Genomic DNA, 16,166 nt, shown 5'->3' with positions numbered 1-16,166 from the left:
GGCACTGACAAACACAATCCCCACATAGACTATGGCGTCTAATTTTCAAACTTAGCGTGTACTGTTTTGAATGTCTTTGTAATCAAGGCCCCTAAGGAGAGCAGAGATTGATCAGGGTTATACGAAGGATGGGAGACTTTAGTCATGAGGAGAGATGCAAAAAACTGGAGCATGGAATTGTGTCGATAGAAACCACTGTTTAGGTACTGCACTGGGTAAGTAACCTCAGTTAGGCATTTACAGATCAGATGGATCATGGTACAAAGCAGCATGCAATGCTGATTTTATAATTGCGGTCCCATTTTGGAGCTCAAGCCTCCAACTAGTCCCCTCTCTTAACCTTGCACTACTGAACACTTGTTAAGATGCTTTGAGGATCCCCCATTAGTACTTTACACCTCAGTTGATGGTTGATTTCCTTTCTGTCTTTTGCTGTGCTGATGTAAATGTTTCCCATGGTTCTTTCACATTGCAAATGTCTACAGGGATTGGTGCAGCATATCCTGAATGACCTATTGTTGACTTCAAGGCTTCTGCACAAATTTGTTTCTCCGAGACATGAGTGCACCAGTAAACATTGTGAATTCCCTTGATCGTGTTTCCTCTTGGGCGCAGGATCTAGCACGATGGCCACTGTTTAAAACTAAGAGATTGTCCATTTAAGAAAGAGATGAGGAGAATGTTTTTCTCTCCGAGGGTTGTAAGTCTTTGGAACTCTCTTCCTCAAAATGAGGTGGAAGTAGAGTTACAGGAAGGTTATTGGTGTTAGGCAGCAATGTGGGTCAGATCAGCCATGATCTCAGTGAATGGCACAGCAGACTAGAAGGGCAGCGTGGCCTTCTCCTGCTCCTTGTCATCGTTCTTCCTGTCTGACCTGGTTATACCTCTTGGATATCTGAAAGGGCAACAGTTGTGGTGAGGGAAGGGAGGGCAAAGTGACCAATGGATGATTGCATCATCTTCAGCTTGTAAATCAGGAGATATTTGCTGCCCTTGTCCTGGTAATAGAGGTTGCAGTGTTTGAAAGGTGCTGTTGAAGGAGCTTTGCTTAGTTGCTGCAGTGCGTCTTGCTGCCATTATACATCAGTGGTGGAGGGAGTGACTGTTTTCTGAAATTAAGGGGCAATTTAGCATGGCCAATCTACCTGTCCTGCACTTCTTTCGGTTGTGGAGATGAGACACGTAGACACGGGAAGAATGTGCAAACTCTACACAGAGGGTGACCCGGAGCCAGGATCAAACCCGGGTCTTCGGCACCGTGAGGCAGCAGTGCTAATGACTGCACCGCCGTGCTGCCATGTGAATGACTGTTTAAGTGTTAGATAGTGTGTCAAACAAAGCAGGCTTGTCCGAGAATGTGTTAAGCTTCTTGAACGCTGTTGGTGCTGCACCCATTGAGGCAAATGGAGAGTCTTCCATCGCACTCCTGGCTTGTGCCTTGTAGATTTGTGGCAGACTTTGGGGGGTTAGGAGGTGAGTTACTCGCTGCAGGATTCCTAGCAGAGTGTTTGCATGGGCTTTCGCAGATCACCATCTTTGATTGTATGAGCATCACCCTTAATAAGTCTCTCATTGTGTCTTAAAAGCATCCAGAGTGTCAGCACCTTCATGCCTTTTCCCCCTGCGGCAACAAAGAAATATAACCAAAGAGAAAACTGGCGACCAAGATTGAGGCACGAAAAATAGCAACAAAAAAAATGATTTTTGTCGACTAAACCAGAGGCTGCATTGGGAGCAGCAGAAGATTCTCGGAACCAAACTCTCACCCACCCAGCCGTCGGGCGAAGCACTGTCGCCAATGCGAAAGGTTTAAAACAAATGTTGACTGCAGCTGCGAGTAAGAAGATCAACAGTCTGGGAAATCTTGCTTGCATTGAAGTGAGTGGGATCGGGGCTGCAGGGAGCGTGCATTTGGTGAAGTTAAATGGGCTGCAGCGAACGGAGATTTCAAAGTATGCCAACTCTGCACAGGTCACTAACGGAAAAATTGAATTACAGTCAGCCAAAATGAAAGAAAAGTTGCTTGTCAAAGGGGATTGTTTGTGCCATACTGGCCATAACAATTGAAAGGTAGGAAGTTGGTTGAAGTATAGATCAGAGGAGTCAGCATCCAAAAATGGCAGGAAAAACAGGCATCATGGATGCATTTGAGGAGGATTATGAGACATGGGAATTCATATGAGGAAATATTCCAATTATTTCTAATAGAAAAATAAGACACCGGGGAACTTAAAGTTTGTAACATTTCTCAGCTCAGTAGGATGTAAAATATTTATGCTGCTACAGAATTTAGTGCACCCAGAAAAACCAGGAGATATGTTCTGGACTGAATTAACGAAAATCTTAGAGTGGCATTTCTCTCCTAGACTGTTATTGATTGCATAAAGGTTTTGGCTTTACCGCTGTGGTCAGGAAGAAAGGCAAAGTATTTTCCAGTTCATAGCCACTTTAAGAAGGTTAGCTGAACATTTGTGAATTTGGTGTGATGTTTAAGGATACTCTTCGTGTCAGGCTTGTTCGTGGACTCTGCAGTGAAGCTATTCAGAGGAAGATGCTTACGGTAAGTGACTTAACTCAAAGCTGCTGTGGAAGTTGCCACACCTTTGAAGCTATCAACAAGAGAAGCTTCACAGATAGGGGTTGGAGTGAAGATCCACAAAATGGATACAAGAAACAAGGCTGCAAAGGTGCAACTATGCCACCAATGTACACCGGTTGGACATTCAGCGAGAGAATGCTGAGGTAAAATGAATACATGCAAGAACTCTGGTAAGTAGGACCATATCGCCAAGGCGTGTTTGTCTCAGAAAAGCTCTCCAACACCAAGAAGGTGCAGGAAATAAAATACAACTAAACAATCAAGTCATGTCTACAATTAGTGGATGAAGCTCAATATCATTCACTATCATTCAACTGAGCTACTGCAAGAGCTAAAGCTAGGTTTCTTAATCAACAATGCATTTGCGCATATCCAAAACTAGAAGATTATGAAATTAAAATGGAAGTGGATGTGGGCGCGGTAGTATCGCTAATACCCAAGACATGTTATCATTAGAGCCTGAAGTATCAGCTTTTAAAACTGTCAAATGTAATCCTAAGGATAGACACTGAAGAAGTCATACCATTTGAAAGGATGCATTTCAGTGAAAGTATAAGCAAACGAACAGACAGGAAGTTGCCTATTCAAGTTGTCTATGGAAACTTTCCTGCTCTATTTGACAGAGCACGTTGGCTGAGATTCAGCTTAACTGAGAATTTATGGATTCAAAAAGACATTTTCAAAAAATTCTGGTGCAGAACAAGAAGGCGTTAGAAGATTCTCATGAAAAACCTAATGGTTCTGTGACTGGAGTTGAGATGCACCTAAAAATAAGCCAGACAGCACAGTCAAATGTCCCAGAGCTAGAATCGTACCAAACGCCTTCAAGCCTAAAGTTGAAGAAGAACTAGAAAGATTATTAAGGACAGGAGTCATTGAACTTGTTGCTACGAGTGATTGGGCAAGACCAATAGTATTAAAACATCAGTGAGAAATTGTGGAGATTTTAAAACTACTATTAACCCAGTATTGTGTGCAGATCATTATCCACTGCCATTGGTTGAAAACTTGTTTGCTGAACTTTCTGGAGAGCAAAAGTTAGGTAAAATTGATCTTTCACAGGTGTGTCTGCAGATGAAAGTGGCTTCCGAATCACAGCCACGACTCACCATTGTGATGCACAAAGGTCTCTTTTGTTACAAAAGATTTCCTTTTGGAATAACATCTGCGCCTGCTCTATTTCGAAGATCCATGGATCAAAATATATGTGAATGGAGTGCAAGGTTATTTAGATGCCATGCTCATCATCAGTTCAAGTGAAAAGGAACACTTAGGGAATATGGAAGCTATTATGAAGCATATACAGGGCTGAGAGTTAAAAGAGAAAAGTACAGCTTTTTCTAGTCATCCACAAATTATTTTAGTCATATTATCGACAAAGATGGCTCACACGAGGAGTCAAAAAAAACGTCAGTAATCCTAGAAGCATGACGTCCTCAAAATGTGATGTAACTAAGGTCATTTTTAGGGTTGATTAATTATTACTAAATTCTTGTCAAACTTTGCAATAAGATTGCAGCTTTTACTCGTTTTGCTATGTGCCATTCACACATGGTACTGATCAGTAGAACATGAAAATGCAAACAATGAAGTGAAAGAAGCTTTATAGGAGTCAGAGCTGTAGGTTCATTATAATCCAAAAATGAAGTTGCAATTAGTTTGCGATGCCTCACCGTATGGGGTTGGAGCAGTCATCTTTCACATTATGCCTTCAGGAGAGAAACGACTGACAGCATTTGCTTCATGCACACTTGCTAGCGCAGAAATTTGATTATGCTCAGCAAAAAGAAAAAGCTTTGTGCATCATTTTCGCTGTAAGAAGGTTCCAGCATTACGTTTATGGGCGTCATTTTACTCTTTTGATGATTTTTTTAAAAATCAACTCTTCATTACTATCTTTGTGTTGTGCAAAGGCATATCTTCTTTGGCAGCTAGTAGATTGCAAAGATGGTCATTGATATTGTTGTCAAGATACTTACAATATCCAGAATTGCAAGTCAGAACATCATGAAAATGCTTTGCAGTTAGCACTGCTGCCTCACAGCGCCCAGGGCCTGGGTTCGATCCCAGTCCTGGGTCACTGTCCGTGTGGAGTTTGCACATTCTCCCAATGTCTGCATGGGTCTCGCCCCCACAACCCAAAAAGATGTGAAGGGTAGGTGAATTGGCCACACTAAATAGCCCCTTGATTGGGGAAAAAAAAAAGAGTTGGATACACTAAATATATATATTTTTAAATTTAAAATGCTGATACTTTTCCAAGATTGCCGTTACAAGTCAAGCATGACTCTGAAGAACAATTTCTCCCTCATGGATGGTGTGTCTGTGACTTCATCTCCAGTTCAAAGATATACTAGAACCGATTTACTGATGGGGAAGGTGATGGACTTGGTCCAAATAAAAATGCTGTCCCACATGCATAGGAAAAATCCAGACTTTAAGCCCTACATCACACAAACATATGATTTGACAATGCAGAATGGAGTTCTATATGTGGAATCCAGATGATTATTCCACCGTGCGTAGGTAGTAGAGTCCTTGACCAACTGCATGAGGGACATCCTGGTGTGGTGAGGACGCATGAACTGGCACACAGTTATTTTTGATGGTCAGGATTAGATGCTCAAATTGAAGAGAAAGTGGGGCAATGTCAATCCTGTGCAAAACTAAGGAACACGCCACCATAACAACCACGGGAATAACCAACAGGGCCATGGCAGAGAATATACATGGATTGTGCAGGTCCATTGGAGGATCACATGTTCTTAGTGATTGTGGAGGCACACTCGAATGGTCAGAAGTCAGGATAATTAAGCCAACAATGGCTGAGCAAACTATTCAGAAACTAAATGAAACATTCACTAGACTCGAAACACCGGAGTATATCATCAGTGATAATGATACTTACTCAGTTTACTTCTAGGGAATTTGAGGACTACTTCAAGTGGGATGATAGAGACCATATCAAGTCATCACCGAACATTGGAATGAAGAGTAAACAAATTCCTAATATCTTACCGGAACACTGTACACGCTACCATGCAAAGATCCCCGGCAATGCTGTTGTTCAAGAGGAAACTACAAACACAGGTTGACTTGTTAATGCCACCTGATACTTCAGAGATTGTCAAATGACAGCAACAAGCACAAATTGCAAGGAGGGAGCAAAATTTTTAAATGTGAATATTCAACCAGTGAGAGAGAGTTAGCTAAGAGCTACACCACCACCGCGGAATGGGTACCAACTATGATCCGAGCAAAGGCATGTCCAGTGATATACACCATACAAATGGATGAGGATAGAATTTGGCAACATTATGCTGATCAGTTACTTGCTGCACAAAATAAGTTCACAAAAATTTCTCAAGAGGTTCTACCCTTGGAAAATCTAAAGAGATATACTTTGCAACGGAGACCAGAGAGACAGTGATGAGTTCAGATTGTTTCTGAAGATATTTCAATACCTATAGTAAAAGATACTGAAATAACTACTCAAGAATTACCGTCTCCAGAAAGAAACGAGGACACTTCCGAGCTCTCAAGTACCTAAGTTCAAGAACGCCAAATTCTACCAAAAAAATAGAATTGTATATATGTATGGCAATAATGCACAGTGGATCTGTTGTATAAATGTTAATTTTTGTTGTTGCACTTATGAATTAAAGGGGAGGTGTGTTATGTATTAGAGAATGTATTCCGGCTGGTTAAGAGTTACAGGAGATGTTGTGATGTCAGCAGTGTTTGCACAGGCTTAGGGCAGATCACCATCTTTGATTATATGAGAAACACCCTTACTAAACCACTCAGTGGATCAGCATGGTGGCGCAGTGGTTAGCATTCTGTCTCACGGTGCCGAGGTCCCAGGTTCGATCCCGGCTCTGGATCACTATCCGTGTGGAGTTTGCACATTCTCCCCGTGTTTGCGTGGGTTTCGCCCCCACAACCCAAAGATGTGCCGATCGGTGGATTGGCCACGCTAAATTGCCCCTGAATTGGAAAAAATGAATTGGGTACTCTAAACTTATAAAAAAAACACTCAGCTTGTTTTACAAAAATCCAGAGTGTAGGCACCTTCACATCATTTCTCGTCATGGCGATAAGGAAATATAACATGTACAATATTCTCACTGGGGGATAGGGAATTCAGGTGTTCGTGGCTGACTCCATTTAGCCTCTGCTGCTTCTGGTTGACTGTCACCTTCTCCGATTAGAGAGAGGGAAGTGTGTCAGTGGGTGTTATGCAATCTGTTTGGGCCATGTGGCTCTTCTAGCTGAAGAATGTGCAATGTGCAGAAGCTGTGAGATGTGGTGAGAGTCGTGAAGGAGTGTGAAGGTGAGGTGAAGAATGAATGTTCGGTATCAGTCCTGAAAGAGGGAACCTGTCGGGAGGTGAATAATGGGTTGTAATGAATTGAGGATTGTCTGAGGTTAGCACTGCAGTTGCTTACATATGGCATTTATACTCACTGACCTTGGCCAATCCTGTGAGGTCAGTGACCTTCTTGCTTTACTGCATTCAGTCCCTAGATGTCCGAATCCAGGCTTTGACCTCGATGGGTCTCTGCTCCCACTGCCTTCTGAATGTGTGCCTGGTGGGCCTCCTGCCCTTCTGTGGATGTAGGATAGCTCACCTCTTCTTCAAACCCTCTAATGCAATGATTGAAAACCATGGAGACTGCTCTCTTCTATGTTGTGTCAGTCTCATTTTTGTCCTGCAAGACATTCACCAACTCCCAGCTCGTACTGCCAAAATGCATCATCCGTCCCTTCCCTCCGCTTTTATAGGTGAGCTTCAAGTGACACATGGAAGTCACGATTTTGGGTCCCTTGCTGTTGCATGTGGCCAATGAATAATGCATTTGTCACAGGCTGCATGCAGAAATCATTCGAATGAGGAGGCATGCAAAGTTGGTGCGCTGTCTGGGATTTAATTAATAGACGAATGGGCCCAGAAAATCTGCCCCCCACCCCCCCTTGCATTTAAAGAAACCATACATTGCTTTAATTGACCTGTACTCGACAGGAGCTATATTCTCTGATATTTGTGGGGCTTGGGTTAAAATACATTAATAAGAGAATGTGATTTTATTCTGAGGGCCACAGGGGCTGGTTTAGCACAGTGGGCTAAATGGCTGGCATGTAAAGCAGACCAAGGCCAGTAGCACGGGATCAATTCCCGTGCCAGCCTCCCCGAACAGGCGCCGGAATGTGGCGACGAGGGACTTTTCACAGAAACTTCATTTGAAGCCGGCTTGTGACAATAAGCGATTTCCATTTCATTTCACAAGACAAAAGGGATAAACACTAGTCTGTATGTCTCTCATTACAGAGGTAGGTCAACATGAGATGATTTGCATTCCAAAGCCAACAGGGGAGGAGTGAATTTGGACTATCCCCAAAAAAGGACGGAGGACATATAGACTGAGGGATAAAAGTTTGGAAAATTTGTGTCTTTGTTGGCAGAGCGATTGCATCACTTCTGGGGTACGACTCTTCTGGACATAGTTCAACAACATTTGAAAGACAAAGGAGAGAGATAGCGGCCGTGCTGGCAACACCAAGAACCTCTATGATCTTGTGAAATGAGAAACATCTATGTTATCTTCACTGCGCCTTGTAACAGGTATGCAAAACCTTGCTTAATAAATTCTACATGATACGTAAAAACTAGTTACTTGTATCTTGTTGGTCAAGCACAACTGAGGACCCTCATGTTACAAATTAAAAATTTGGACCTGAGAGTTGTTTTTAATTAGAAGGGTTTTATTCCTCGAAATCCTGAACCTTACAAGAAGCTGAAGCTGTTCTCCTTGGGGCACAGTAGGAAACTAAGAAATTTGAGAGGGATGTTTAAAATCATGAGTATTGAGGAACTGTTTCCAACACAAGGGTCATTAATCAGATTTGAGGTGATTGGCAAAGTACTGGTGAGGACATGAGGAATAGATTTTATATGCAACAGTTGGTTTGGATTTGAAATTTGCTGATTGATAGGATTTGCTGTTGAGGGCAGCACGGTAGCATTGTGGATAGCACAATTTCTTCACAGCTCCAGGGCCCCAGGTTCGATTCCGGCTTGGGTCACTGTCTGTGCAGAGTCTGCACATCCTCCCAGTGTGTGCGTGGGTTTCCTCCGGGTGCTCCGGTTTCCTCCCACAGTCCAAAGATGTGCAGTTTAGTTGGATTGGCCATGATAAATTGCCCTTAGTGTCCAAAATTGCCCTTAGTGTTGGGTGGGGTTACTGGGTTATGGGGATATTGTGGAGGTATTGCCAATACCTGTCAATACCTTGAGTAGGGTGCTCTTTCCAAGACTCGATGGACCGAATGGCCTCCTTCTGCACTGTAAATGCTATGATAATCTATGATAGGGTGGTCGATGTACGTTCAGTTGCAGCCTTCAAAGGGGAATTGGATAAATATATGAAGGAGAAGAAAATGCAGGGATTTGGGGAATGAGCAAAGACGTGGAATGAACTGGAACACTCTTCCAAACAACTAGTGTAGACTCAATGGAATAACGAGCTATCTTTGGGGCTGTGATTCTGTTCCATAAAGTGGGTAAATGGAGTTATGTTACAGATCAAAAATTATTTAATTGAATGGTGCCGCAAGCTCAAGGTACTGAATGGCCTACCCCTGTTCAAGTGTTCACGGGAACCTTTGGAACAGAAAACTCCATTAGACAAGTTTTACTACCTGGCTGTGATTGATGAGTTTGGCAGTGTTTCTGTCCACAAGATTTAGTGAGACAATTCGAAATACAATTGTCCAGCTTTACTATCTGCTCTTATTCCTTAGTATCATTTAACTGGTTTCCTGATGACATGAATCATTGACAGCACGACCATTCTGTTACAGATGGTCTAAATTATTTGAAATCTTTAACTCAAGCCAATGACACCAACATTTTCTGCAGGTCCTTTAATGTTTGAGACAAGATTAATATACTTAAAAGGTCATCCACTCTCATTTAATACACTATCCACAATTTATTTTTGCAAGTTAAACCTGCATTTCTTTAAATTAAATTATCTCATGCAAGGAAGTACACACTGAACATCTTATCTTAACTCTTTCCCTTAGAGAATGGTGTGTAGCAGTGGAAAGATTTGCAGGCTTATTCACAGCCTGACAAAATGTGAACACTCTTTTTGTGAGCAGATCCCATCTTTATAATGGCTGACAGTGGTTCCTCTTATATGGCACCAGGGTTTTATGGGCCCTCATGAGCCACCTGATGAGGGATTCAGGGGAGTCCCCACCAATCAGGTGCAATTAGCCTGCTGGATGTCATTCCAGAATTCAGAGCTTGATTGCCAGTCTCCACTCACAGGGATTCTCTGGAGCAGGATTTGGACCCTGCAAAGCCACAAATGTGAATGCTACCAGTGGACAAAGGGATTTGGTGTGAATCTGTCCAATTTTACATGAACTATGCCTCAATGCTGTGCTCCTTCAGGAAATTCTCAAGACTGGTACTAATGCAAATGAGCCAATTTTTCATGCATATTTAAATTTTCTACAATAAAACTTATATTTCAATGCTTATAAAGCAAAAAGGACAGGCACAAACCTATCAGAACATGTGCCATTCTTATTGTTCACATATTACACATTAAAACACTAATTTCATAGCCAAAGTACTTATGACTAATGTTCATAGGAGTCTTCAAATAAGAAGGGAGGGATTCAGAAAAATGCATAATTTCAGGACAGTTTCTTCTTAACATCATTATTTTAAACACTTAACATTTCTTCTCCTGTCTGCCCACGGCTTACTAATTTTTCACAACTTTCAATTGTATTCTTTATATTTATCCAGCTGTGGTTTTTAATTAAAACAAAAAACACATAAGCCACTCTCCTTAAATATTCCACCAGGAATCTATAAATTGGAAAGGTGTCTTTCCACTCATGCCGCCTTCTTTCAGTTGAAAACTATTTTGGAATATTAGTCAACCATTTGGGACACAGCCATAAAAACGCAATGTGAGGAGTCTCTGCTGGGAGTTTGTTTCAAATTGCTATTAGGCTGAAGCAGAAATGAAATCTTCAGACTACATAGGCTCGGCTTGGGCTACTTTTGAAATGTTTAAGTGAGTGCAGATCATGGACTAGCTGGTTCCACCATTCTGATCAGAATATGTTTATCGCTTCCCTTACCTTGGTAGTTAAGTTTGAATCCCTGCTTGTTCTCGGAGTGATCACTGTAGAAGTGAATGATGGTATCATGAGTGGTACTGAGCAGCACAGGTGGGAGATCTACCCCACTGAACCGTCCAATTAAAGAACTTGTGTAATGTGGCCCATTTCGGATCTCCAAGAAATCATGATTGGCTTCAGTCGAAAAATTCAGGAACTGAAGGACTGCACCTGTATTGATGAAAACACCTTTTAACTACAAAAGACATGATGATGAACAAAAGTAAAAGTGTGCAAACATCTATCGATATTACTCCTCTCAACTCCCACATAACAAACGCACTTTTTGTAAATCGAACTGTAGTACTGAAAGATTACATGGTATGTGCGTTTCAAAGTATCTGTACTATGCACTTTTACCCAGGTAAAGTTCCCCCATGCCATGAGAATTAAAGGGGAAACTTCACAATTGTTACACAAAATATGAAAAATCAACTGGTCAGACGACCAAACTTTGAGTGGTTGAGAACAATGGCATCATGTAAAGCGTTCAGAAACATTCCACAATGTTGGTCAGAGAAGGTTGATTAGTGGACTTGGGCTGGCTGAAAAAAAGTAAAGGCTTTTGTCGTGCTGGTTCAACTTCTCACAATTCACCTTGAACATTTAAAATTACTTAAACGCATACAATACCTGTTATTCATATGATACATTTAGTACTTCCAGCTAAAAGAATAGACAGGTTTCTAACTGGATATCCGTGGAGTGCTATAAATACATATCCAAAATGTAAGCCATGAGCCAGCCTGCCAACTCCTCTGAGTTAGGATATGGAGGAAATGTTTTGCTCCAGTGCAACAGCTGATCATGCCATTTATTGACATACAAAATTAACAAGGTCCTTCAAATTCCTCAAACCAAAACTTTCATGCATATGCTGACCCACATCTTAACTTAGTAACTAAAAACACGGACAGAATAGAACGGGCTGGATTCTCCATCAGCGAGATCCTCTGCTTCAAACCCTATTGGCTGGCTGCTGGGATCCCACTGCCAGTGGGGCGTGCTGCCGGGGCGTGCTGCACCAGAAAACGGGTACAGCAGGACGGGAATCCCACCCAACGGGCGCGATTCTCCCAAAACGGGAGAAATCGTAAGGCTGGCGTCAAACCCGGGTGGGTTTGACGCCAGCGCGCCCCTTCCCGACCGGGAACCGATTCTGGTCCCCGGTCGGGGCTAGCAGCCCGACGCCGTAAGCTCCGGCATCACGGGCTTAATGAAATTCGTTAAGCCCGCTTGCCGGAGTTAGCGCCGGCTGACGCGTCATATGACGTCAGCCGCGCATGCGCGGATTGGAAGACTCCAACCCGCGCATGCGCGGATGACGTCATCGCGTATTTGCGCAAAACCCGCGCATGCGCGGGCCGGGATGCCCCTCAGCCGCCCCGCGAATGGATACTGCGGGGCGGCGGAAAGAGAAATAGTGCGCGGGCATCGGGCCCGCTGCCCGCGATCGGTGCCCACCGATCGCGGGCCCATGGCATCCTTGGCACGGCCGTGGTACTGCCGTGCCAATCGGTGCCATGGTTATAAAAAGCAAGTTGTTCCCGCCGTTTTTACGAACAGCCAGACCAGGTGTGTTTGCCGTTCGTAAAAACAGCGTAAAGGGCTGGGACTTCGGCCCATCTATCAGCTGTGAATCGCTGCCGGCCGTAAAAAAACGGCGGCAGCGATTCATGTCGGGAGTTGGGGGGGGGCGGGGGGGGGGGGGGGGGGGGCGGGGGGGGGGGGGGGAATAGCGAGAGGGCGGGAAAAATGTCGGGAAGGCCCACCCGCTATTCTCCGACCCGTCGTGGGGGGCGGAGAATCGTGCCCAACATCTTTATAAATATAAACCCTAAATTACACTGTGGGATATCAGAAAACAAATACTTATTACTTTTTCTGAAAACTCTCCGTTTGCAATTTTAGATTTAAGTTGTACACCATGGTAAAACTAATATACAAGTATGTGGCTTGTACTGGTCTGAAATGGTTCTCTGGCTGCGTCAACCTGTTGATGTCTTGGCTGAGTCATGTAAACGTCAACAAAATCTGAACAAGCAAGTGACAAAACCCTATGAAAATACATCCTCATTTTCTGTAACGCATGATCAGCTATTATTGCTCCTTGATCCATTCTGTTCCCCTCTCTCCTGAAGGCGCAGACCTGCACGAGGGAGAATTCTACTAGCATTGGCCGGTCATTCTTCCATGTCAGCAAAGTGTCACCAAGCAATTCAGCTTCACTGAACTCCATGACTTTTGCCTCCTGAGATGATGGTTTACGTCTTGGTGTTCAGCTCTGTATTAGCCACCTGGTGAAGCTCAGGAGCTGCACTCTCGCCTACAAGGAAATCTCTGCCTCACTCGCCTCGGATGAAGGCTAAGAGGATGCGCGATTTTCAGGTTTCTGTTTTCTTTGAGCTCTCTTCCCCTGTTCATCCAACATCTACAACATGCTCGCCCCAGCAAGCATCACTGTGAATTGCTGAGAATCAAGAAATAATTGGGTTAACCAATTTTAAACTGGGGAACTAAATTTAGATTTTGTAAGCTCATGGGTTCAGCACTGGAATAAAGAAAATGGGGCTGGATTCTCTGCAGGCAGGATGCTCCGTTTTTCTGACAGCCCGAGGGGGGTTCCCGACAGCATTGGGCTGCCTCACAATGAGAAACCCCACTTGCCGGCCAGCGTAACAGAGCATCCCACCGGCGTGCTGAAACAGAAATGTGACGGGACAGCGAATCCAGCCCATGCTCTTTCCAATGTATGAGATTTTACTAAATTATTAAGAATTCAAGAGATCAGTGATAAATTCATTGGTGAGCCCACAAGTGGCCCTTAATTAACCACTTAAGGACCTCAATTGGTCTTCAAGCCTGGTCTTCCCTGAACCTGATTGGAGGGAGTCAGCAAGGTGAGACTCATCTCCACCCTGCACCTTGCTGCCCCATTTTAACCTCCCCCTGCCTCCCAGCCCATTCATGAGTGAGGAGAGACAGGGCATTACATTTCACCCTGTATATGTGAGCAGTGTTTTCCCGTCCACTCCACCATATGATAGGACATGATAATAGCTCAAGATTAGATTGGTTCACCACATTATCTCCAAATGCTTGACATCATTGCAATCCTGCCCATGGCACATTTCATGCAGCAAATTAACTGGAGGTTTAAGCCAACACATGGTGTGTGATGCAGGTGTCCAGTTTAATTAATGTTCTATTCAGTCGAAAAAAAATGTTCAGTCAGAAGCTAATTTAGGTTAACTGATACTGCTAAGTATTCCTTTCCATTACTTGGCACACGGCTCTGAATGAAAAAAAATTATTACTGAGCTGGAAATGGAGCAAAAACAATCACACGTTATTTGCCAAATATAACAAAGCACTCTTATCTACATCTAATTATACTGCATCATTTCTTCACATGGATGCTTGTCTCTACATAAACTGTTTTAGCCTACAGGATACAGTAAATCAAGGCATGTACTTTTATGCAGCTATCTAATCTCCTGTGATTTGTCAGAGTCAATTTTTTTACCCGCAACATTACCTCTGACACCAATTCTTTATCCTCCTTAGCCTCTCCCCTAGATCAGATGCCTCAGGAAGAACAATCTATTGCACATAGCCTTGAAGGCTCTATTTCTGTGGTTTAATATTGTGCGATTCTATAATTTAATTAGCAGCTCTCACAGAAAGCCATCGCTAAAGAATGTGGCAGACCGATGCACATTGTAATCCTGGGTTTCTGATATCTGCACGATTGTACACCAAAGATTTTAATTATTCTGCCACTACAAAATGCAAGAAATAGCCCACAACCAGCAAGCCTGCTGCTTTCACAAACTATACAGAATTCACCCCATGTTGGACTTCATTCTTACCTTATTCATTTAATCTCATGCGGGAAAATCCTCAATAAATTTCTCCACTATCTCTGGAAACAACTCCATTTAATTGACAAAAAAACCAAAAGTTTTTTCTCACCTTACAGCATAGGAAACACCGAGGTGCATCAAATAGCTTGCCATAACACTTTGTACCTAATGTCGCAGGTTCTTTCACATCCACCTCCTTAGTGGGCAGCACGGTAGCACACGTGGATAGCACTGTGGCTTCACAGCTCCAGGGTCCCAGGTTCGAGTCCCATCTTGGGTCACTGTCTGTGCGGAGTCTGCACGCTCTCCCCGTGTGCGCGTGGATTTCTTCTGGGTGCTCCGGTTTCCTCCCACAGTCCAAAGACGTGCAGGTTAGGTGGATTGGCCATGCTAAATTGTCCCAAGTGTCCAAAAAGGTTAGGAGGGGTAATTGGGTTATGAGGGTAGGGTGGAAGTGAGGGCTTAATTGGGTTGGTGCAGACTCGATGGGCCGAATGGCCTCCTGCACTGTATGTATGTTCTATGTTAACGTTTTACAAGGTGTTGAAGTGAATAGTATCATTTAGTTCTGGCCGGTTATTTATTAAGGTCCTGGCTGATCTGATTGCCATTTTAAAACCACTTCCCTGCCTGTCCCCCATAACTTTTGACTCCCTTGTCAATCAAAAAATCTGTCTAATTCAACCTTGAATATGTTCAATGATCCAGGCTCTACTGCTCTCTTGTAGAAGAGAATTCCAAAGATTGACGAGACTGTGAAAAAATATATTTCCCATCTCAGTCTCAAAGGGGACAATTTTTGAACAATGCCCCCTAGTTCTAGGTTTCCTCATGGGGGGAGGCTTCCTCTCAGCCTGTCAAGCCCCTGAGAATCTTATGTGTCAATAGATCACCTCCCTGTCTTCTAAACTCCAGTGTGTCGAGGCCCAAATGGCTCATCCATTCCTCATAGGACAACTCCTTCATCCCAAGAATTTAGTTTAACGTCTCTGAACGGCTTCCAATTGCCTCCATTCAGTTTTCCAGCAGTGAAACACTTCTGACTTATTTTTTTATTTATTTTAAAATATTTTTATTCTCCTCCTTTTTCACATTTTCTCCCGAATTTACACCCACCAACAATAAACAATAATCAGCAACAGTCATAAAGCTTTTCGTTATTCAGCGTAAAAAAAGCAGTTTGTCGATGTGTCACTTCATTTTTGTTTTATAAAGGTACCAACTTGCTGTGATAAATGGTGCATTTTCTGGAAGACAGCTCTTTCCCTTCTGCAGCAACAGTGCCATTTTCCCCATGGGAGTTGCTCAATTTTGGCAGTAATTGATGTCAAGTTTGAGTTGGAGCAGAGGGGCCACTGGTAATCTTCAATGCGGGGAATAAGCACAATTCACCTCCCTGGTGTAACCAGTGAGAGATGAATACTGTTCAGAGGGGATTGAGAATGTGCTTCTTGAGAATACTGGGATTTTGAAAGAGCTGGCACTCTAAGTTTAAA

At 43.2% G+C, this 16,166-nt stretch overlaps 1 protein-coding gene across 1 annotated transcript in view; it reads right to left on the bottom strand.

Annotated features, from left to right (window-relative positions):
* LOC119967641 (CUB and sushi domain-containing protein 1-like) overlaps positions 1-16,166 on the bottom strand; it is a 2,889,858-nt gene that overhangs the window by 297,356 nt on the left and 2,576,336 nt on the right. Inside the window, exon 41 of the mRNA XM_038800434.1 lies at positions 10,766-10,975. Within this exon, the coding sequence (XP_038656362.1) occupies positions 10,766-10,975 (210 nt within the window). The remainder of the gene's footprint in view (positions 1-10,765; positions 10,976-16,166) is intronic.

This window comes from Scyliorhinus canicula, chromosome 6, assembly GCF_902713615.1.
Source record: "Scyliorhinus canicula chromosome 6, sScyCan1.1, whole genome shotgun sequence".
NCBI classification, from domain to species: Eukaryota; Metazoa; Chordata; class Chondrichthyes; order Carcharhiniformes; family Scyliorhinidae; genus Scyliorhinus; species Scyliorhinus canicula.
This window is presented reverse-complemented; position numbering and strand designations above follow the sequence as displayed.